This window comes from Chiroxiphia lanceolata, chromosome 4, assembly GCF_009829145.1.
Source record: "Chiroxiphia lanceolata isolate bChiLan1 chromosome 4, bChiLan1.pri, whole genome shotgun sequence".
Classification (NCBI taxonomy): Eukaryota; Metazoa; Chordata; class Aves; order Passeriformes; family Pipridae; genus Chiroxiphia; species Chiroxiphia lanceolata.
This window is the reverse complement of record NC_045640.1, coordinates 23,189,717-23,212,840: the sequence shown is the minus strand read 5'-3', so window position 1 is coordinate 23,212,840 and position 23,124 is coordinate 23,189,717. Positions and strand designations below refer to the sequence as shown.

The window sequence follows — 23,124 nt, the reverse complement described above, 5'->3', positions numbered from 1 at the left end:
AAGAGGGAATACATTAGTGCTTTCTTTTAGCTGTGCGTGTATATTTTCACTTAATAAATGAGGAAATCTAAGTAACTTCTGATTTTAATTGCTGAAATATATCGATTCTGGCTTTAGATTTGATCTTAAATTCTAACAAAAATACTTGGAAATTTTCTTTTGGGATTTTTCCTTTCACGACACACATGCTAATGAGAATGTAGTTGATTTTATTTGACAAAATCATAGAAGTTTATTATCTTTGTAATTTCTGGTATCTATTTAAATGTTTTTAATGACTCCAGATTTTACTAAGATATAAAGCAGAAGTAAAATCAGAGTCACAAATTTTAGTTATCTTCTTTTTGCAAACAATTAGGAGGAATAATTTAATTCCCACTTTTTAAACAACTGGTTTTCAGGCAGTATGAAAGATGAGATTGAGAAAAACTTTTCCAAGTAGTCCCAAAGTCTCTCTGCACTGTGCAGATGACAGTAGAATCTGACTCTGAGTTTTGAAATACAATCTAACTAGGTTTCTTAGATACACTTTGAAGTGTGTTTGCATAATTGGATGTTTGGATGTTTGAGACCGAATATCACTCGTGTACTTTTTGTGCATGCACAACTGTGCATCTAGTGCATTAATGTTTTTCACTATTAAAATCTTGTGAAGCTTCCTCAAAAAACTTGCGTGGAATAACTGTCAACAGGTTCTTTAAAAGAAGAGCAAAAACCATAAAGAATAAAATACAGATAGTTGCAAACACTACCATCCAATTGGTACAACTTCCACTGTTTTAATATCTTCTAACAAAATACCTTTTTTTTTTTTTCTTGGTAGAGAAAAATGAGAAAGGTAGCGTGAAAGCAGGCAATTTGAAGTACAAAGAAGAACCACCAAAACTACTGTCTGGAAGCAAGTTTCAAGACCGTTATTTTGTGTTACGGGAAGGAAATTTGCTTCTTTATAAGGATATGAAGGTACAGCAGACAAACTCTCCACCAAATTCTGAAGCACTCACTTAGCTTTCTTATTTGTATGATCAACATTACTCATTAAATGGCAACTTCTAGAGTCTGGGGTTGAAGTGTAAGATTTTTGTCTTACTGTTTCACAAGTGCATTAGTAAAAGGAGTTTGTGTGAATTTGTCATTTGCTTTTGTGGTTACGCATTGCTATAAATTTTAAAAATTAAAAATAAAACAATGTTTAGGAATGCCTATAGGTTGTGCTGTCACTAAGTTTTTTGAAAACCTACTGTAGAAGCAGTAGTAGAAGTAATATGGAACTTAAGTGAGCTGCGTGCCATTTTTTTCTTGGTATTTCACACAGAGCCTTTAAAAATTACAAGCAACAGGGTTCTTATACCTTAAGTCTCATGACAGAAGAAATTATAGGAAAGAAAAATTCTGAATACACTAACAAAATCTTTCCCTGCTTCCCAACAAGTTTCAGATTTATTCTCAGTCATCTAGAAACTAGTATTGATGATTAGATATACCTCAGAATTCTGCAGAAGCAAACTTAATCATACTTAATAGCATGATGGGTTCAGTTTTAAATATTTCATGGGAGTTTTCTTAAAACTGTGATTTTTGTTGTGGTATTAAAGTATAAAGTAAATAATATCGTGAACCATGTTTTCATTTTGGTTTTGATAATTTCTGGTTTAAAAAAAAACCTCTTAAAAGTTTCAAGTGCTTTTATTTTTGCTGACTGCTGGTTCTTCCCATCCAGCAAATATAGATGTATACTTGCTGACCTTCATAAAGTACTTTTTTTAAGACATATCCCTTGCTAAGGTAAGCTGATGCACTCTGTCTTCTTGTAATGCTTTGGATATAATCTTTATTAGAATGTCCCCAGAATGTCAAAAATTTTGTCTCATAATTTAATGGTAAAATTCAAACTGGCACATATGTGAGAATAAATTAATATACCTATAATTAGTATCCTGGAAAGGTTTTATGATAGGATTATTGTACTACTTTATAATCTCCTTTTTTAAGCCATTCTGATTTATAAAACATTGAATTTCCCAACTCAGGTGGGGTTTTGAGCAGTGTTACTTATAAATTGCTTCACCTTTGTTTTTTAAAAAAAGCAAATGGAAACACCATTCTTATCAAATAGTGTATATCAACTTGTTTTATTTTCTTTTGAGAGTTGTTCATCTACCACTAATAATCTTGGTTTAATTTTAGTCATATTTAGAAATTAATAGTAGGAAAGCTGCATGTACTAATTAATTTATAAATCCTCATTAACAGCAAATTAGGTTTGTATATGCAGGTGGAGATACATTCTGTTAAGTGTTTCCCTTGTTCAAGAGCAATTATCAAAAAAGTGAAAAGTTTCCATGAACACTGTATGTTAAGTTACTGTAGTCTATGAAGTGACTGAAATAATTTACACCTCTAATGTTCTGTTGTTAAGAGATAAGCTGACAGACAGACAAATGGCTTCCTTGAGGTACATTTTTGTGAGAAGTATATAGCTGTTTAACTAAATAGTATATTTTGCAGGGATGCTTTTCATCCTGGCAGTACCCTTCTTTTGAGCAGGAAGTTACACAACAATACCAACTATAAAACTGTTGTGTGGTTTTTTTGTTTATTTTGTTTTCTTAAGTGTTTATGCCATCTCAGATTTGTCTCTTTCCCCCCCCCCCCCACTGGAGTGTCAGAGATTGAAAGCTGCAGAGTTAGAAATCGAGAATCTACGGACAGTAAACACTATGGAGTAGCTTTATGTACTGGGATTATAAGATTTATTAAGTTGCTTGATGGGTTTTTTTCCTAAATTGAAAGCTAAAACACTTAACGTTAAAGTACTAAAGGGATGCTATTGTGTTGTGTTAGATACTAGTTGTGCTCTGTAGTAGAATAGTGTACATGAGAACTTTATTGTTTGCTTTCAGCACTTCATCTTCCAGGCACGTTTAGTTCTCATACTCAGTGTGGGTGTATGTCTGTTGAATGTTGGCTAAATGTAGTTTGTTCAAGAAGGAACAAGGAAAGAATGAACCTCGGGAGATCTCTAGTCCAACTTCCTGTACACAACAGAGGTAGTAACTGAGATCAGAACCTGGGGTTGATTCAATTAAGTCTTGAAAAACTCTGAGAATGAAGATCAAGTGTGAGGTGCTGCACCTGGGGCAGGGCAGCCCCCGGTCTCAATACAGGCTGGGGGATGAACAGATCGAGAGCAGCCCTACTGAGAAGGACTTGAGGGTGCTGGTGGATGAAAGGCTGGACATGACCCAGCTGCACTTGCAGCTCAGAAAGCCAGTTGTATCCTGGGCTGCGTCAAAAGAAGTGTGGCCAGCAGGGTGAGCGAGATGATTATGACTCTACTCCACTCTGGTGGAACCCCACCTGGAGCGCTGCATCCAGCTCTGGGATCCCCAGCACAGGAAGGCCTGTTGGAGCAAGTCCAAAGGAAGGTCACCAAGTTAATTAGAGGGATGGAGCACCTCTCCTATGAGGAAAGGCTGAAAGAAGTGGGTTTCTTCATCCTGGAAAAGAGACGGCTTAGGAGTGACCTAATTGTGGCCTTCCAGTACTTGAAGGGAGCCCGCAAGAAAGACGGATGTTTTACAAGAGCATGTAGTGACAGGACAAGGGGGAATGGCTTCAAACTGAAAAGAGAGTAGGTGTAGACTGGATATTAGGAAGAAGTTCTTTACCGTGAGGCTGGTGAGGCACTGGAACAGGTTGCCTAGAGAAGTTGTGGATACCCCATCTCTGTAAGTGTTCCATGCCAGATGGGATGAAGCTCTGAGCAACCTGGTCTAGTGAAAAGTGTTCCTGTTCATGGCAGAGGGATTGGAACTAGATGATCTTTAAAGCCCCTTCAAACCCAAACCATTCTATGATTTTATGATCTGAAACAAATTCTCACTGGAGTATTGTCCATCCCATAGAAGAGCTCCTTTAACAGAGGGCAACCCCACCTCTCATTTTCCCTGTCGCTCTCAAAGAGCTTGTGTTCATATATTACAGCACTCCATTTTTTTTAAATAGCACCACATCTTCATTATTCTAACTGTGTTATGCTTTTGTGATTTCATGTGAACCTTCAGTTCCTAATCAGTCTGCTTCCAGTAATGGTGATTGGTACACTTTTTTAGTGGAAAAGAAAGAGACAAAAAAAATGTAATGATCTGCTAGAAAAGAGAGGTGCAGTCCATGAAAGAAGCCTAACCGTGAAGTCAGTCATGCGGCATTTTCTTTTGCACATTTCTGATAAAATAATTAGGATCTTATTTTACTTACAGGCTAGTAAACCTGAAAAAGTGTTGCCTGTCAATTCCCTGAAGCTGTATCTTGGAGTAAAAAAGAAAATGAAACCACCAACAAAGTAAGAACAGAAAAGAAAATATGTCAAAAACTGTGTAGCAAGGTACTTGTATCATCAAGAAAGGGGAGCACAAAACATTGTGAAACAAGGAAAAGTCAAGAAGCCAATAGCAGTATGCTGAATTAAATTATTCTCTATAATATTATTTGTTCTGTTCCTCTCTGTTTTCATGTTACATGTTAACTCTTCTGTGCTAGGAAATTACTTTATTGATTGCCTTTTCTTAATCTAAAGTGCATTTATTGTCTCTTGTGGATATGTTAGCTCCTAGCTCACTTAGTTTTGTGATATGTGTCCTGAATTTCATGGGTGGACACACCTTCCTTGCACCAAATAAAAAGAGAGAAGGGAAAGCTAGCTAGTCATGGCCTTTAGTGGCAGTTCCTGTTGTTCAGTAGAGTATTTTCCTTTTTCAGGGTCTTTGTTATTTTGATGTTTCTTCTAGCTGAACACTACAGTGCCCTTTGCAGTGATTATGTCTCTGGAAAAGAGCAGTGAAAAATGACACCTGTTTTTCTAAGGTGTTTCCAGTTCTTGTTCAGTCAAAGCTTTGAGACACTGAGATAATACGCATAGGATCTTATTCCAGGGGGAGTCTAGGTTGGCTGTAGCCTTTAAACAGATCTGCTTGAACTTTTCCTTTAAAGTTGGCAATTCAAAACACCCCAAAAACATCTATAAATTTCAAAGATTAGGCATTTTAAAGAAAAAGTTGGTGGTTTTTTTGTGGTTGTTTTTTTGTTGGGTTTGGTTTTTTTTGTTTGTGTTTTTTTTTTTTAAATTAAACACAGAACGAGTAGGAGATTAATCCAAAATAGGAGTAAAAAGATTATGTAAATGAGTCTTTGCAGGTGGGATTTTTCCTTCAGTTTTATTTTTATTCTACTTTAAAAAGCAGAACTTGCCAAGTCTCTTCTGGATCTCCAGAATTGTCTGTGTTTGTTTCACCTCAGAGGCTTCATTGTGTACCCAGTCCCTTTTTGTTTTCCTAGCAATTATTAAATCTCCATAGACTCATGTGATTCCTTTGGTTTATGGTGCAAGCATACCTCTCTTCCCTCTGTGATTTCCACACTATGGTGGACTCTCCGCTGGGCAGTTTTACTTCCAGCACCTTTCACAAAGTACAGCCACAGCCAAAAAGAGGCAAGTACAAGTAGTTAGCCACCATCTGCAGGGCTCGGCTATAACCCTTTGTCCAGAACAAAATGTTCATTACCTGTGAATCAACTGTGAGAAAATGAGAAAAATCCATCCTCAAACCTACAATTCATTCTAGATTTGTGCTACACATTTAAACTTTTCAATTTAATTTAATTTTTTTAACTTAAAAGCACTATATAAAGGTAATTAATCTCTGCAGTTTGAAGAATATGTCTCTGTTTATGAAACTGATTTTTGAAAATTTTCTTTCAGCTGGGGACTTGCAGTATTTTCTGAAAAGCAGCAGTGGTAGGTAAACATGAAACACATGATTGGTTTAACTTCACTGTCTAATATTTGTTGAAACATTCAGTTGCAAAATAAGAGTGTTTGAAAATTAATGGACATTATTTTGCTTGCATGTTGACTTTTTGCTATGATTTTTTTAAGTAAAGAAACTCTCTTAATTCATGTGTTTTGTTCATCTTTTGGGATTAAATGTCTGGCTTCCTTCTGTGGCCAGAAACCAAACAATAGTCATAAAGTTAGAATCATATATTTTAATCTTATGCACATGCCTGAAATGAATCACAGGCAAATTAGGGTAAAGTGATAATTTGAATTATTTATATATCCCTATTTTTTTCTGGGAGTGCTAATAATAAATATAGACATCATGAATGAAGGTAAGAACTGTTTGAAGTAGTTTAGAAGCCTATTTAATGTTTAATTGCAACAGGAATTTTCATTGTTTTCCTTGTTAATTATTTATTGTGTTCTAGGTATATATGTTGTGATGGACAAGATGTGCAGATGGAGTGGCTGATCAGTATTTTTATTGCACAGGTACTAATCTGATCAAAGAAATGTAACATACTGCTGTTATGAAAATCCCATTAAACAATATGTGCATGTTATATATAAGGTTCAATGCCAGTGTTTCTGGAATACTTAATGTAATAAAGCTGCCTAAAGGTAGGTCTTAGTCTATGAAGACTGTGAGTGCTTCGAGAGCGAGAAGAATATTGGATTCTGGCACCACTACCCCACCCCACTGTGTTGTATGGAAGCTGGTTAAAGCAGGAAAATTAATTTCCTTTGTGGAAACTTCTTGTGGGTGAAATTCTGGCCTTTGTCCTAAGGGGTGTGTTTGTGTGCCACAGCACCTGAGTGCTATTTCTCTGCTCACTAGTTTGGAGGTTGCTAAAGTCATGGAAGAGGAGTGTCCTGTTTAAAAACATAGTGGTGTGAAGTAGCCCTGTTGAGGAGCTGTGCCAACATAGCTATATTTCTCTGATGTCCAGGTTAGCTTAGTTAACACTGACAATTTATTGTGTTGCGTAGGCATTATCATGAAGTACTCTTTTGCTCGCTACTAGATTGTAAGAAGGGTGTATGTTTGAGTGCCATGTAACCCATTCTTGGAAATGGAGTTTAATATATACATAGGATAAGTGGAAGTAAGAGAGATGGGAAGAATTCGACCTGATAGGAGACTGGAACATAGTTTAAGATTTTAACAGGATGTTGTATCTCTGTCAGATTTTTCTTCTTTCCCATGATGTTCAAGGAGCTTTGCAGAATATCACTGTGAATAAACATTGCTAGATTTATGATAACCTGTGAGCTTTACATGTTGCATAAAGTGGGCTGGGTGCAAGACTGTCGAAATACGTACTTCTTAGAGGGTTTCTAAAACAGATCTGACCTTCGTAGATAGTAGTGCTAGAAGTACAATGCATGCCTTGAAAGTAAGACTTCCAAAATCTTGTCTTATTCAGCTCCCATAACTGAAGTAACTATTGCAGTTTCCATGGAAACAGCCACCAGTTCTGGCATACATCTCATGGGCATAACATGAGCAGTGTCACAACAAATAGGCTCAGAGGTTATTGATATAGGATACTTAGAAATAACTCATGCAAGCTCGGTAACTGTTGAAGTCTCTTTGATGTAAAGAAGGGCAGTTTGTTAGGATTCTGCTCAGGTACAGTGGTATGTAAAATCTTCCTTTGACAATATAGATAAAAAAACTGACAATCACTGCTCAATGTTCATGATAATTTTTTCTAACAAAAAATAAAGTAATAATTTCATGTGCATTAAAAGAAAATTTGCTATGAATTCATGCCTTTTTTTTTTTTACTTTATTGCAATGAATGAACAGTGCGACGAATTAGCATACTAATGAGCAACATTGGAAGGGGTTTTTGGTTTGGTTTGGTCTTTTTGTGGAATTTGTTGATTTTTTATCAGCATTCTGGACATCAGTAATGTCAGTCTATAAACTACATGAGAAATGGTGTGCTAATGACGCAGGCTTTTGTATTGTTCTTATTGCAATCTACTGCTTTAAGTTACAGAGAAAATCTTGAGAATGCAGTGGCTCATACTGGTGAAGCTTGCTATAAGATCTCTAAAAAATTTTGTATCAGACAGCAGCAGACAGTTATTATTACATTATCCCATTTCTAAATCAGAAAACTGTAGATGTCATCTGAGGTTACTCCTAGTTAGAATTTTCAAGTTGAGACCATCTTTAGAGAAAACAGCTTGTTTTTTACCATATGTGCTATCACTGTATTTGAGGACACGTATGTTAGAGAGACTGCAGGCAACATCTTTTCTTTGTCAGTGGAATAACATAGATTAAAAATTGAAAAATCCTGCAAAGTAGGTTTTGAGGTGTTAAGACATTGCCATTTAATGATCTCTTGCAATTAGGAGGGACATAAACCAGTGTTACTGTGCTCCTCGGTGCTTGAGCAGAGTAAGACTTTATTGGTAATTATTATCAGTAAGATAGTAGTACTATTCTTTTTTCCCTGTTTTCTGATAATGATTATTCCTATAGTATAAAAAGTGCAGAGGATATAAATAGCAAAGTTTAGGTACCCCACTGTAATCTAGTGACAAGGGTATTTTTGATACAGATGATCAAGTTAACCCAAAGATTCTACTCCAAGCTGGTAAATACTGCGAATGTTTGAAGGAGGAGCAATATTTCTTTCAGTTCTGTGCAAAATCATCCTGAAAAGCATGGTTGAAACTTGATTCATGAATTCTGTAATAGTTCTGTACAAAATCACTTAAGAGCATAAATAGCATACAGTTGGAAGTAATTTATTGGTACAAGGATAGACAATGGTATTCTTCCGGTTCTATTGCCTTTGATCAACTAGAGGCACATTATACTACCATGAGGTGCTGTTGAACAGATGGGTCAAAACTATGAATAAATACATTTTTTATGTGGCCTCATACGCTGCTAGTATTTCTGATGTACTTTCCCAGAGATCTATTTTAAGAAATGTTACAGGCACAAAACGGAAATCAGGCTGCTTAATTGACAGGGATAGTTTCCTTAAGATTGCTGGGAATTAAGGGAGGCAATTTTCTTCAGAGTCTGATTAAAGTTTCTCAGTCACTTTCTGGATTGCATTTATGTCTTGTGTCTTGATCCACAGTAAACTGATTTTGGCTGGCAAGAGCTGCTCTTTCAGATAATACCTTCTCGCTTCATTGGAAGAAAATGTTCTTAATGCTCACTGGGGAGAAACAGGCTTTGACATCACCCTGGTCAGCACCATGTGTGAGAGTTTTTTACTCTATAAAAATGTAAATCTATAAAATACTTTTTCTGAATTAGGAATTGGGGCTTCCAATTTCTGGCCTGCCGTCATAAGTCAATAGTCACTAATTCTGATGGCTTTTTACTGGTAATGCTATTTTTACTTGCAGACCACCTGCAAGTATGATCATAGTTCCACAACTGTGTTTTTAAATAGAGTCTTGAAGAGACTTACTTCATGGATTTGCAGTTCTGGCTTGCCAGTTTCTTTTGGAGTTGTGCTAATTTAGCTATACCCTTGTACATTCTCTTTGATTCACAGTATGTCATATTGAAGATTTTTCAGTAAGATACTCTTATACTACCTTGTCCTCAGACCTCTTTTTCTGGTTACCATTAACATCACCAGAGGACTGTGAGCTTCAAGTACATATGCTCAAACTTGAAATACTCAGTTAGTGATTTATGTTTCTTTATTTCCCTTCTCTTCGCAGTCTTGTTTTTTCACTCAGAAGGAAACCTCATATGTTCCCAAAACTGACCTGTTTCAGGAGAGCTCAAGCAAAGACTGCTATTGAAGGCAGATCTGTATATTTGTAGATTGTGGGTTTGGAGCATTCAGAATATCAAGCCATTTCCTTTTGGATAATGCTTGTTATTATAGGTTAAGCAATTATTTTCTCCTAAATTGTTAATATAAATTTTCACAGAATCAGTTAGGTTGGAAAAAACCCCTGAGATCATCAAGTCCAACCTATGACTGAACACCACCATGTCAACGAGACCATGGCACTAAGTGCCATGTCCAGTCTTTCCTTAAACGCCTCCAGGGACAGTGACTCCACTACCTCCCAGAGCAGTCCATTCCAATGTCTAATCACCCTTTCTGTGAAGAAATTTCCCAAATGTCCAACGTAAAGCTCCCCTGGTGCAGCTTAAAGCTATGTCCTCTCATCCTATCACTAGTTGCCTTTCAGGTAGTTGTAGAGAGCGATGGGGTTATCGCGGCCAAAGTGTACAAGACCTGGCACTTGGTCTTGTACATTTTGAAACACTTGTTTGCAAATTGGGGTAATTTTATCTTATTTCAGAAACTTTTGTTGAGACTCCTGAAGGTATGCTTTTGCGGATTTTGAAATTGTGAATCAAGTCAATATGCATGTTGCATTTGATATTTTCTATTTTTAGAAGATATTGGAATAATATTAGGGAGGGAAGATGTTTGACACATGGGAATTGTATAGAGACATTTTGCTTCTTTTCAGTCAGCATTGTGCAGCACTTACAAAATATTATGATAATTTTAAGCATCATAGTGTTTTCCTCTTTCTTCTACAAGAGGAGGGCATGGTGTTGTGCAGTAGATAGCTTTTTCCAAGAGAGTTTTGCATACCAAAGAATGTTGTGTATTTATGAAATTCCAACATCAAAAATAAGGAATCATTTTGTTCTTCAGCATGCAGATATATGGCCACCTGCTGGAAAAGCAAGAAAACAGTCCATAACTAAAAGTCCAAAGATCAGAGGCTTACCACTGATTCCTATTCATCAGGAGAACACTTGCAAAATCAGGGGAAATACAGAAGTAAGTGGGGTTTATACTTGGTATATAACATCTAACTATAATGCTGTAATTGTAAATAATCTAGTAATAATAAACTCCCTAGAGCTGGATAAATATAAATTGGAGGTACTTTTATCAATATGTCTTTCAATGTTTTGTCATTAAAGGAACAGTTAGGACAATTTAATGTGAACAAGCTATTGTAATCTAAACTTGTGTCACCTCTTTGGCTGTTCAGTAAATTAACAGTTTTGATTAAAATTATTTGTGCTTGGGTTTTTTATTAGCAAAGATTATTCATTAGAAATAAGACTTTTATCTGGAAATATATATTGCACTTTATTATAGTGCATTTTATTACAGTTTTATTTTAATAAGGTTATTGAAAACTGTCCTTCATACCTTTTCTGTCATATCTTTCCTTCTATCTAAAATAACTGTACTGTTTTAGTACAGTTAGCTCTGTGAATACAGTGGAAAAGTTCAGATGGAACTGACTGTGATACATTTATATTGTACTATCATTAGTTTCAAAGAATAAGAGACTTTAGTTACAACTCTTTGCAGAAACTGAGCTGTGTCACTACATTACCTGCAGTAGTAATGCATTCGGACCTTATCATATTAGCTTGAGGTTACTTTCTGGTATCCACATAGATACTGATGTCTGTGAGGAGGACTTACTTGCCTTACTTTCAACTGAGTTGAAGAAGTGGAGTATTATTCTGCTTGGGAGTAATAGTGGTAACTAACCTGACTGAAGCAGTGAATGACTGTTGAAACAACAGTTTGGTCCTTTGACTGTAGCAGTATTATTTCTCCCATGTTTTAGAAGATTTTGAAGGAGGGTAATTAATATAGTATCTGTTATCACCACTAACAGAGACAGCAGTTCAGGTGCAGTGTTTAAGTTGACTTGGTTCCATAGCAAGCCAAAAGCTAAGACAGGAGAAGTGCTTTATGTAAAAGACAACTCCATCTTTCTTGTGATATACTTTCTTCTGGCATTTCTGCTCTGCCTTATCACAAGAGTATAATGCAGTGTAAACGCAAGTATAGCTTTCCTATTTTGCTTAATTTGTCCTTTCTTTTTAACCGTCTCTCAGAAACTATTTTTGAAATTCTTTAATAACTTACTTCTGATGATTGCATTTTCAAACTTCTTTGCTGAAAGTAAATCAGTCAAAAAACTTCATAACCCTTAGATATATCTCTTAGCTGTTCTTTATTCAGGTACAGTTGAGACCTCTAATCTTTGAGATGGCTACAAATTCAGATATTCTAGGATAAAAGTTTTATTGGATTATGAGCTTCATGATTAAAAATCCTTAATACCTCGTAGTACTGTAATTATTTTTTATTATTGTTTTGTGGATAATTTGCTTCATTAGGAAGGATTCTAATGTTTTGTATGCTGCAATTTCAAGGAAGTCTGCATTTAAACATAAAAGTGGAAAATGACAGTCTTCATAATTTATGCCATGACTAGATCTAGAGAATTTTAATGCAAAAGGTATTTGTATAATTTAGAAAGGTTAACACAAAAATACATAAAGTAAAAATAAAAACTAACACTTTATTTTCATGGAAAACCAGCACTGGAATGAACAGTAAAATTGTGGTAGAAATTATATATATGATATGGTTTACTATGGAGAAATATTGTACAGCAGTCAATAAAATAAAAGATATCCATTTGGAGACCACTCTATCAGTCTTTCCATGAATTTGGTTGCTTCTCCAAGCAAAAATGTCTCCGTTTTAAAGCATTAGAGAGTAATAACAGGAGCAAGGAGTTTCTGAAAGATGCTGCTTTATAGAAAATGGAGTTCTTTTTACAGATCAATGTAGTAGAAATGTGATCAATTTATAGAGATAGGAAAAGAAACAAAGTTTTCCAAACAGTGAAAAAAGTGTTATCTTTGTGATATCTTTCTGATAGGTTGATAAGTTGGGGGTGGAGGGAAGAAAAAAAAACCAAACAAACAAAACCCAAAATACCAAAAGCTCAAAGATATCCAGAAAAGAATGAATCTAATATTAATGTTTTGTGCTAAAAAGTCTATTTTGAGTATCTGATCTTCCTCCATTATTGGAAGTAGTTTTATTGTGTATTGACAAGACGTAATACCAAAAGTTTGAAACACTCTATAACTAAAAATCCTTCTAATAACTAATAGAATCAAACAATTTCCATTGTTTCTGCACCGGTTGTTGCATATATGGATAGTACACTTAAAATTTGAAAATTTTTTATATAGAATCATTTAATTGAAATAGAAATAAATTGTTGTGTATCTGCAGTAGCTCAAACTGCCACAGCATATTTGATTTTATTTCAAAATGCAAGAAGACTGAGGAAGGAAGAAAAACCTTCTATTTCTTTCAAGCCACGATCAAATACCATACTGAATTATAATAGATCATACAAGAAAGGCCTACAAGAAAGCTGGAGAGGTACTCTTTACAAGAGCATGTAGTGATAGTAAAAGGGGGAATGACTTTAAACTGAAAGAGGGGAGGTTTAGATTAGGTGTTAGAAAGAAATTCTGTACTATGAAAGTAGTGAGACACTGGAATAGGCTGCCCAGAGAAGTTGTGGATGCTCCATCCCTGGAAGAGTCCAAGGCCAGATTGTATGGGGCTCTGAGCAACCTGGTCTAGGGAGAGGTGTTTCTGTCCACATCAGGGGGGTTGGAACTAGGTGATCTTTGAGGTCCATTTCAACCCTTTTGATGATTCTACGTATATAAACTGGCTCCTCTCTAGTGTTTGAATGTCGTGTTTGTTTTAACATATACGAGATATCAAGATTCCGTGAAACAATTTGCTCATGTGCTGTGGATGAATAGCTGCGTAAAAAATTCAGCCACACTGAACAAGTTTCACTCAGGAAAGACTAAAAGAACCAAAGTCTCTCTCAGCTTGGAGTGTCTTCTAGTAGTCAACAAAGATGCCACATATGAAAGAGGAATTCCAAGACATAATTTTCTCCGAGAACTATTAGGCTTTTCTGCAAAAGGAATATTCTGCTTACTGCCACACCAAGTGAGCAACCAGAGTACAATAATGGAAATTTAGATGCAGCATCTGATTTACCTTTAATTTTCTACAGCTTAAGAACTTGAAAACAGCCCACCAATATGGAATTCAAAAAAGCAGACAGTCTTTATAATTTATCAGTTAGTACTTAACGGCTGCTGAAAATGTTTGTTATTATTTAAAATTATCTGTCATACATTCATTAAAGTCAGTACAGTCATTAAATTATCAAAATTGCAACATGCACAGTTGTATTCATTTGATCTAATTATTCTGAGTTTTTAAGAGTATATGGATTTCTGTAAAACATTAAAATTTAGTCTGTTGTGGTAGAATGAAAAATCAAATTGTGATTATAAGAAAATAAATGTCTTCATTGTCATGGTGCATTTAATTGAAAGATTTGTGTGATTTTCAGAATTATCACTAACTGAGAAATTGCTCTCTAAAAGAGCTAACTAAATGATAAGAGCACATATTGTGATAATTTAAAACTGACTGCTATTTCAGCTCTTGAGTAAATTTGATGTTTTTCTTTAAAACTTATGTGAAGCCAATGAGCAAAAATTGCAATCTAAATATCTTTGAATATTGTGTTAATGTTAATGATCTTATTTCTCTTTGCTAGTTTGCTAAGAATATAGAACTAAAAACTGGAAAATCAAGATTTGGTGAACATTGTGAAAATGAATTTCTGGAGGAAAGAACAAACTTGAAAGAAAAAGCATCTATGGTGGCACAATGTTTGGAAAGAAAGGAGGAGAAAGTGCGGAGTCATGCAAAAACACATCGAAGCTTGATTTCTGAGGATGTAGGTTCAGGTGTGACTGACTTACACCAAAAACCACATAAAGCAGTGAAGAAAAATAAAAACAAAACAAACACAACTACTTTGGAATTAGATAACAAATTGCCATCGAAGGTGATTCAGGAACTAAATACAGTGCTGCAGAAGAATAGAGCACTTCATAATGAAACCTCCAGCTGATTTCCTGAGTCTGAAGTTTAATACATATACATATATGTATGTGTGTATTTATATATATATGCATTTGTGCGTATTTTCTGTGCAAAAGTAGTTTGTTTTGATATGCATAGTTTGTACAGTGCAGAGAAAATATAATTTGTTTATATGCAGCTGTTGATTTTGTATATGTGTATGCCACATGTTGTAATTTAAGATTGAGCTGAGAGAACTGATTATGTAAAACTCCTGAAATCTGGAAGTTTTCCTGTGCAGTGCAAGGACACCAGGATTCTAGGATTTTGTCTATTATTTTTTTTTGTTTCAGATTTTGTTTGATATAATTATTCTAAGCACTGTCAAAAGGTTTTGCTCTGTTTATGCTCTGTACACCTTGTAAGTACTGGAGAGATACTTCTGGAAGGAAGGCAAGATACATGCTGAAATTGATACTACGGATCTGCAATATTTTTAATTGTCTAACACTATAAAATTAGTAACATTTGCTTTGAAATTAGGTTTTCAGTGTTTTTTTTGTATTCAAGAATAAAATAGATTTGTCCTCTGAAAGAGTGGCATGTGAAAGAATCAAAAGTGGGAGAGGAATGTAGTAGATGAGAAAATGTATTAATTCTTGTATCTCAAAACTGTGTCTCTGTGATGTACATCTGATTATAACATTTAAGCAATGAGAGAGCATATTGAGATTACAAAAAGAAGTCTTCAATGAAACATCTAATTTTAATAGGTACATGAAATGGAATTGTAACATCATCTCTTGCTGCTCAATGGGTTGAAGTAATTTTATAAAAAGGCCTTGGTTAGCTCAGAGTGACAAAGGCAGACTTTTCTATTACTGTTTGGGTACTGCTTGCTTGGTGCTGAGAGTTGCTGGCATCTCTTGAATATTTAGTATTCACAGGAGAAATTAATTTCCTTTACAGAAATTAGTCTCCACACAAACAAATTTATTAGAATGGTACTGACACACTCAGTTAAGAAGTGACAAATACTAAATGAGGGAGGAGATTAACCCATCTTTTTACCATGAGGACAAAGGTGAACAGTATGCTGTTTGCAGGGACTGGGAAATGCTTGTGGTACAACTGTAGCACAGCTCTTCTGAGTGTGAGGACAGGTCCCAAGGTTAAGATAACAGCCTCGTTTGCTGTGTTCTGTCTGTGTAGGTAGCAGTTTCTGAATATATGTGATTGTAGCACACTGCAGCTACTTCGGTTTTTAAGCCCAGAGTTCCTTACATTTAAAAATCAGCAGGTCTCTTCAAAACAAACCTATTCAAGCAATGAAATGATTTTGTTTTCTTCAGTTGTTTTGTGAATCTTATCTTCACTTACCCTTTGGGATTGCTTACTTCCTATCTCATGGCATATCCATTTGTGCTTTGTCCCATAGCAGCTGGATGGGCAAAAGGCACTGCTGTGCTGAGGCTGTTTCCAGGTGTTGCAGATGCTGTCTGGTTAAGCAGCAGGACCCACAGATCAGAGCACTAATGAGCTCACATGGCACATTTGTTTCAGGGGAGGCATTAATAACAGCATCTGCTTGATTTTGTTGCTGTCCCTTTTGTAGTCTGACTAGCCATGCTGCCACAGATTTCCACCAGTCTTTTATGAACTTACTGATGCGTTTGGTGTTTGATTGGAATTGGCCAGATCTCTTAAGGTAGAGGAGAGGATCTAAAACAATTTCTTGTTTATTGGAAATTGTTTTAAATAATTTCTTAATTACTTAAAATTTCAGAGGAAAAAAATTCAATTTATCAGCATCAATGACATTTGATTTTTATTAGTGGATAGTTTTGAGGATGTTTTATGCTGCTGCTGATTCCCTCTTCTTCCCGCACAGAAGCAGTATGCTCACTTATTCCGTCTTCTATTTTTGGTAGTCACAGGTGCTGTAACATTTCTCACACCATTTACTTCTATTCTTGATTGCATTGAGCAGCTTAATTGGAAAAATAATTTGTTTGATTGAAGAAATTAGACAAGTGACTCAAATGATGTATCTGGCAACTCTGCTAGGAAGCACAGAGAAAACGAAATCCAACTCAAATATTTTATAGTTTTATTTATTATTCTGGAATATAGCACTGACAAAGCAAGTCTTTCAGACCTTGCACTTACCTTATTTGACCAGTTCTTAAATCTGAAACAAGTTTGTAGATTTTAATTTTCCCAGTGCACTATTGACTGTTTTGCTACCTTTAATTTGTATTTGAGCCTCATCTAATCACTGAGGCCCTGGCTCAAGAAAGCATATCAGCCTGAATGTAAATTGTATTGATTAAATCTGGTGCTTAAAGTTAATAAACACATTCTTAAATGCTGATTTTAATTGGGGCCTAATGCCATCAGGAGAAAATACTTTACTTTCTGTCTGAGGCTGGACCTGAATGTACTGTTTACAGTTGTACTTGTAAATATTTTTCAGTATTGAGTTATGGTTGCTGTATTGTTTATCTTTTTATAGATCCTTAAAAATGACATTCACCTCACTGCTGAAAGCCTCATGCATCATTTAAGCCACTACACTAATGGAATAAATGGAGCAGTAGAGGGGTTTTGTGCATTGAAGTGAATATGTCCATGAAGAAAATATTGTGTATTTTTTATTGGATCTAAGGACTTCAGAAACACTTGCTCTATTTCAAAAGCATATCACAGATAAAATATCTGTATAACTGCTGTTAATGGGCCCTAAAAATCAAGAAGAAAAGAACTTCCATAAAGTATGTTTAAATTTGGGTTTGCACATATATATACACAAATACACTATATATGTGTGCGTATGTTTTTGTGCACATCCACAAGGCACACTGAATGATGACAGTGTTAACCTAAGGAAAACTTATTTGGGGAAGTATAAATTAAATTTCCATGAATTATTTCAAATAGGTATCAAAGTTTTGGACCAATCATCTGATGCATTATTGTTGCACTACGAATTTCAGACTAATTTAAGACCTGCAGAATAAATGTGGTCTGTTGCAATATCTTAATGGCTGCTGATCTTTTATTGTTCCTGTGCCATGTTGTGAACTGGTAAAGGAAGTGTAATTTTCAGAGAATTGTAGTTATTTGAATAAATCCTATTTCTCTAAACTAAGTGATGGATTTTTTCAGAAAAAAAATCAATAAAAATGGTAAAAAAGCGCTTCTGTTTGTCTTCTCATGTGAAAGCCATTGAGTAACCTGGTAAGTTCCTACTTTCCGTTCTGCAAAATGGAGTTAAATGAGACCCAGATATTTTATGTATGGGCTTATAACAGTGGGAAGACTTAGAGTAAAATCTTAGTAAATCTCAGGTTCCTCATTACCTTGTTAGACTTCTGCAAGCGTGATAGGTTTGAAGCTGACATGTAAGCATTATTTATATCGTTTTAACATGATGCCTGTTTTCTGTCTGTGTGAATATTTTCACACTTTATTAGGATGGGGGAGGGAAGCAAACAAAAACTCCCCCAAAAAACATGAACTGGATTCTTTGTTTACTTTTTTCCTTTAGTTGAGCTGGATATGGTCTGCTATTTTAGAATTTTTCTTTGAAACAGATCTTTTTCTGAGGTACTGTTTTGGGCTGGCAGTTCAAAAGAGCAGTTTGACTAATAGGTTTTGTGCCTCAGCAGACTGCTTTGGTGTGGAGTTGATTTCACCAGCCAAGATCTACAGAGTGTGTTCGTGCAGACCTTACCTTTACTGTGTGACTCGGCTTAAGATGCACCTTTTCCATTAAAAGAGTTTGCAAATGTTATCCAAGAATCTGTCCAGTGGGGAAAGGATATCATCCAAAGATTTCTTCAGTTAATGGGGAAGGCTTGACCATATCACTGATTTTTGTTGCTTCCTTGTGAAGAGCTCTTGGCTGTTCTGCCCAAGGCAAGTTGTTAGGATACCTTCAGCTCTGTCTGCCAAAGGCACCCCTGGGGTGCTTTCTGCTGTTGGGTGTTGGGGTAGTTTTAGAGTGCTCTGGAAATACAGGTTTACCAGAGAGTAAAAGTTACAGGAATTTTGTCTCACTACTATGATTCTTCTCTGCCCTGATACAGTGCTGGCACAGTTTGTGTTCCTGTGAGTGCTGCCAGGTTACCACAAGCTGCTCAGCTCAAGTTCCCAGATTAAGAAGTCTGGGAAAAAATTTACATCTGGGGATGGTGATGGTGCCTGCAGGAGTTAGGAGGTAAGAAGTGCATCTCACTGACTGAGACACTGTTATGAGCCTACCTTTTTGATTTTTAAATACTGTTTTCCATTGTACTCTGTTTAGTGGGGGAGAATTAGTTATCAAACTTTGCTTGCATCTGAGTTCTGCTTTAGTCCAAAGAGAAACTGAATAAATATTGAAAAAAACCCCTAGTGAACTCAAGTCCCTGTTGTGAGCATAGCATGTTCTAAAAAATACTTTTGATTTAGGCTACTTAAGACAAATCTGTGGGTTCACTAAGTTACAGTGAGAAACCTGAACTCTGTACCTGTGGGGTAGAAACAGACTACCTTGATGGATGGATGGAATGTATTCCAAGTTAAATTGTTTGCAAAACTATGTACTAACTTACAACACTGAGCCTACTGTGGCAAGATTGACTGAGAAGATTCAAAATTCTTGGATACTGTATTCCTGCTTCTGAACTGCTAGAGAGATTCTCTGTGCTGTCAAAAAAGAAGTATTTGTCAAACTAATTGTTTTTTTGAGACTAGATTGTTCTCTGTAAAAAAGGTAGGCAGCCTTGCAAAGTTTTTTTCAATGGTTCACACTAGTTTTGGAGATTGTACTGCTTTACTTGCAACTTCACTGCAAATGGGATCCATCTGCAGCTCAGTTAAGGGGAAAAGCAGTCCTGCTGTTTTAGTTCTTATGATTGTTGTTGCTTAGCTGGCTAGTTATTGCCTCTGCTGAAATTTCTTTAAGAATATTCTTGTTATGATTTACCAATCATCTTTACTAGAAATTAATGACCATCTGTGATACTGAAGAAGGAGAATGTGGATGTTAATGCCACAGCTGCAGTAGGTAATTGTATCTTCCTATGTATCTCTTTCACTGTAGTTCAGATTTTTGGGGTGCTTCAGTATTTCCTTAGCCTACCTTACCTTACTTGAGCCCTTCCTGCTTTTTGCTCTAGACCCTGTTCTATGTTTTAACCTAAAGATTAGGATGTTTCAGAGTCTTGTCTTCCATACACACTCCCATTCTGCTCATTGTCTGCTCATCTCTGATTTGCTCTGCAATTCAGAGAATCACAGAATATGCTGAGTTGGAAGGGACCCATAAGGATCATTGAGTCCAACCCTTAGCTGTGGACAGGATCATCCCCAAGAGTCACACTGTGTGTCCAAAAGTATTGTCCAAATTCTTCTTTAACTCTGACAGGCTGTGACCACTTCCCTGGGAAGCCTGTTCCAGCACCCAACTACCCTCTGGGTGAAGAACCTTTTTCTAATATCCAAAGTAAACCTTCCCTGACACAACTTCAGGCCATTCTCTGGGGTCCTGTCACTGGTCAGCATGGAGAAGAGGTCAGTGCCTGCCCCTCCTCTTCCCATCACAAGGAAGTTGTGACTGAAATGAGGTCTCCCCTCAGTCTCCTCTTCTCCAGGCCGTGACCTCAGCCACTCCTCGTATGACTTCTCCTCAAGGCTCTTCACGATCTTTGTTGACGTTCTTTGGACACTCTCTGGTACCTTCATATCGTTCTTATATTGTGGTGCCCAAAACTGCACACAATATTCAAGGCGAGGCTGCCCCAGTGCAGAGCAGAGCAGGACAATCACCTCCCTCAACCAGCTGGTGATGTTTTACCTGATGCCTCCCAGGAGACGGTTGACCCTCCTGGCTGCCAGGGCACTGCTGACTCATATTCACCTTGCTGTTGACCAGGACCTCCAAGTCCCTTTCTGTGACACTGCTTTCCAGCATTGCTAATTTATGTCTCAAACTTTAGCCATACTTCCTGTTTAGATCCCACGACATCTCTGAGTATTGACTTTACCTTGGTTTGCAGATGGTATGTGCATTATGGTCAAACCTATTATGTCAAGTTTGCCTTAACCTTTCTCTTAAATCCTAACAGAGATCTCAGCATTACCATAAAGAAAGTGGTTTTGCTGAAGTGACCAAGAGGAATAGAGGTTTAGATGTTGACTACTAAATGTTCCAAAGTTCTGTAACCCATTTCTATAAATGCTTTTGAAGATCTTCTATGTACTTACATTTGTAATCCTCATCAAATCAGAAGGCAAACTAAAACAAATACACTCTCTTTGCCTTTTTTTATCATTTCAGGTCAGTGCCTTAATGATCCTATAATATGTGTTTTGCCTGGTACTAAAGAAGCAATTTCTTGCAAATTATAGCTTTGGTTACATAAACAGTAAAGCCTTTTCTTTTAAAATTTAATTAGCATTGGTTTGTTCACTGCTGCAGACTGCTTAAGAACTAATAGGTCTGAATAAATTGAGGTTTGCTCTATGTTTGAGTTTTATAATATCATTTTCTTCCCATCTACATTTCCAATATGATTCATTGAAAAGATAATAATGTGTTTACATTTGACTACTTTTCCTTTATATGTCTATTTAAATTACACCATGATTGAATTACAATTTGTTTAAATAGACTGTAGCCATTAGCCTTTAATTTATTGTGTCTTAGTGATTTACACTTTTGATTGGTGTTCAGCACTTATGTTTTCAGGGTGTCTTTTTTTCTCAACTGTTTATTCGCCTATCTCACATATTGGAACTGTTAAAGCTCAGTGGATGATAAATATCATAAACGACATATAACAATCTTAAGGTCTTCCCAGGCTGTTACAGGTAGAACATTTTTCAAATGAGAATCCTTACAGGTTTTCCTTCCTGGGGAAACCAGGTTTCACAGGAGATTACAGAACCTTAATGTAAAAGACCATGTCTTGGAATCTTGGTTAAGTAAAATAACAGTAAACATCATCCATAACCTGGAGATTTTTGGTTTAGTTCCCTTTCTGTCACTTTTTGATCTTATATAGCACAGCTTAGCCAGGTAAATATAGGATTTGTTCTAAGAATTAGTGTACAGAAAAACAAATATGAAGCATCTGCAATAAATCCGACAATTAATTTAAGAAACTTTCTTTTTTTTTAGCTCATTAAATATCAAAATCAGCTTTACTGTTTTTTCCTTCCAGCTTTTAAAGAAAAGTTCTCACTAGCTTGAACTTTCTGTGAATTTTCAATATTAGTAATTGAGTTTCATTTGGAAAGCTTACTTTCCAAACATAAATCTTGATAGAGAGAAGGTAGTAAATGTAAATTTTTTTAAAGACTTTTTAGAAAGGCTTGCTTTCCTAAAAAATATCTACATCATAGCAGCATTAACTTGTTTAGTTCACTCTGAATACTAGTTTTGGGATGGATGCATATCTTGTGCATATCCTGTGATGATTATTCATCTTTTTTAACATTGGTTATGAAAAAAAAAATCAAGTTTTTCATCTGTGTCTGAATTAAAAAAAGATGCACATTTAGGTTATTTAAAATTTACTATTGAAATTCGTAAAAACAGTCTGACAGCATTAGGCAAAATATTGTGTCTGAAATTCAACAGCACTGAATATGTTGCTTACTTGAATAATACAACCTTGATTTGTTATATTGGATGCAGAGAATCTGACATTTCTTCAATTAGATAATTTATCCCTAGTTGAGTCTCTTGCAGCCCTCTCCTCTTTCTCCGGACTACCTAGATTTCTAGAAAATACCATTTAGAATTCCAAATGCACAGCCAGAAATTCATCTTGAAAATTCTATTACAGCAAAAACCCCAAACAACCTACAAAAAATAACCCTTCTCCTTAATATGTTTGCAAAAGTTTCCTTTATTGAATTATTTTTGAGAGGCATTTAGCAAAACAGAAGAAGGATAGCTATACAGAAATTCAAATCAATTTTGCAGTAGGTGAATGATATTTGACTTAGAATAGTTCTTTTTCCATCAAGTGGGTTACAGTGATCAAGCAAATGTTTCAAATTATTTGACTCCAGGTCAGAAGTCGTTGGCAAAAAATTGCACCTGTTATCTTGCTGAGGACTTCAAAGAGGAATGCTGTCTCCATGGTTTCACCATTTTTTTTTTAATTTCAGTTGTTATAGAAAGGCCTCAAAAGTAGTTCAAGGAAGGATAACTTAGGAGTTTCTGTAATTCTCTTCCAGCTTGTGGACACTGTAGTTCTGTAAAGAGCACAGTGATTTTCAACCTTTGAGCTCTGACCTGTACCTGAGAGTTGCACTCCTGAGAGATAGCAAGTATATCTCATTAGTTAGTCATCCTTTTTAGAATTTATTGTCACTCTGGACTTTCTGGTGAAGACTGATGAAATCTATAGCCAAATAACATTTTTGTGGAACTAATCTAATTCCTTTCCTTGACATATTCTAAATTGAGCAACCATGCTTTAAATGGATGGTTTTTGTCAGATTTTAGTTAAGTATAACAGT

General features: G+C 35.8%; 1 protein-coding gene across 1 annotated transcript in view; it reads left to right on the top strand.

Annotated features, from left to right (window-relative positions):
• Window positions 1-17,762, top strand: part of ARAP2 (ArfGAP with RhoGAP domain, ankyrin repeat and PH domain 2) — a 120,862-nt gene extending 103,100 nt beyond the window's left edge. Inside the window, exons 29-34 of the mRNA XM_032686720.1 lie at window positions 824-963; window positions 4,263-4,345; window positions 5,762-5,797; window positions 6,271-6,334; window positions 10,516-10,644; window positions 14,294-17,762. Of these exons, the coding sequence (XP_032542611.1) occupies window positions 824-963; window positions 4,263-4,345; window positions 5,762-5,797; window positions 6,271-6,334; window positions 10,516-10,644; window positions 14,294-14,653 (812 nt within the window). The 3' untranslated portion in view covers window positions 14,654-17,762. The remainder of the gene's footprint in view (window positions 1-823; window positions 964-4,262; window positions 4,346-5,761; window positions 5,798-6,270; window positions 6,335-10,515; window positions 10,645-14,293) is intronic.
• The last annotated feature ends 5,362 nt before the right edge of the window (window positions 17,763-23,124 follow it).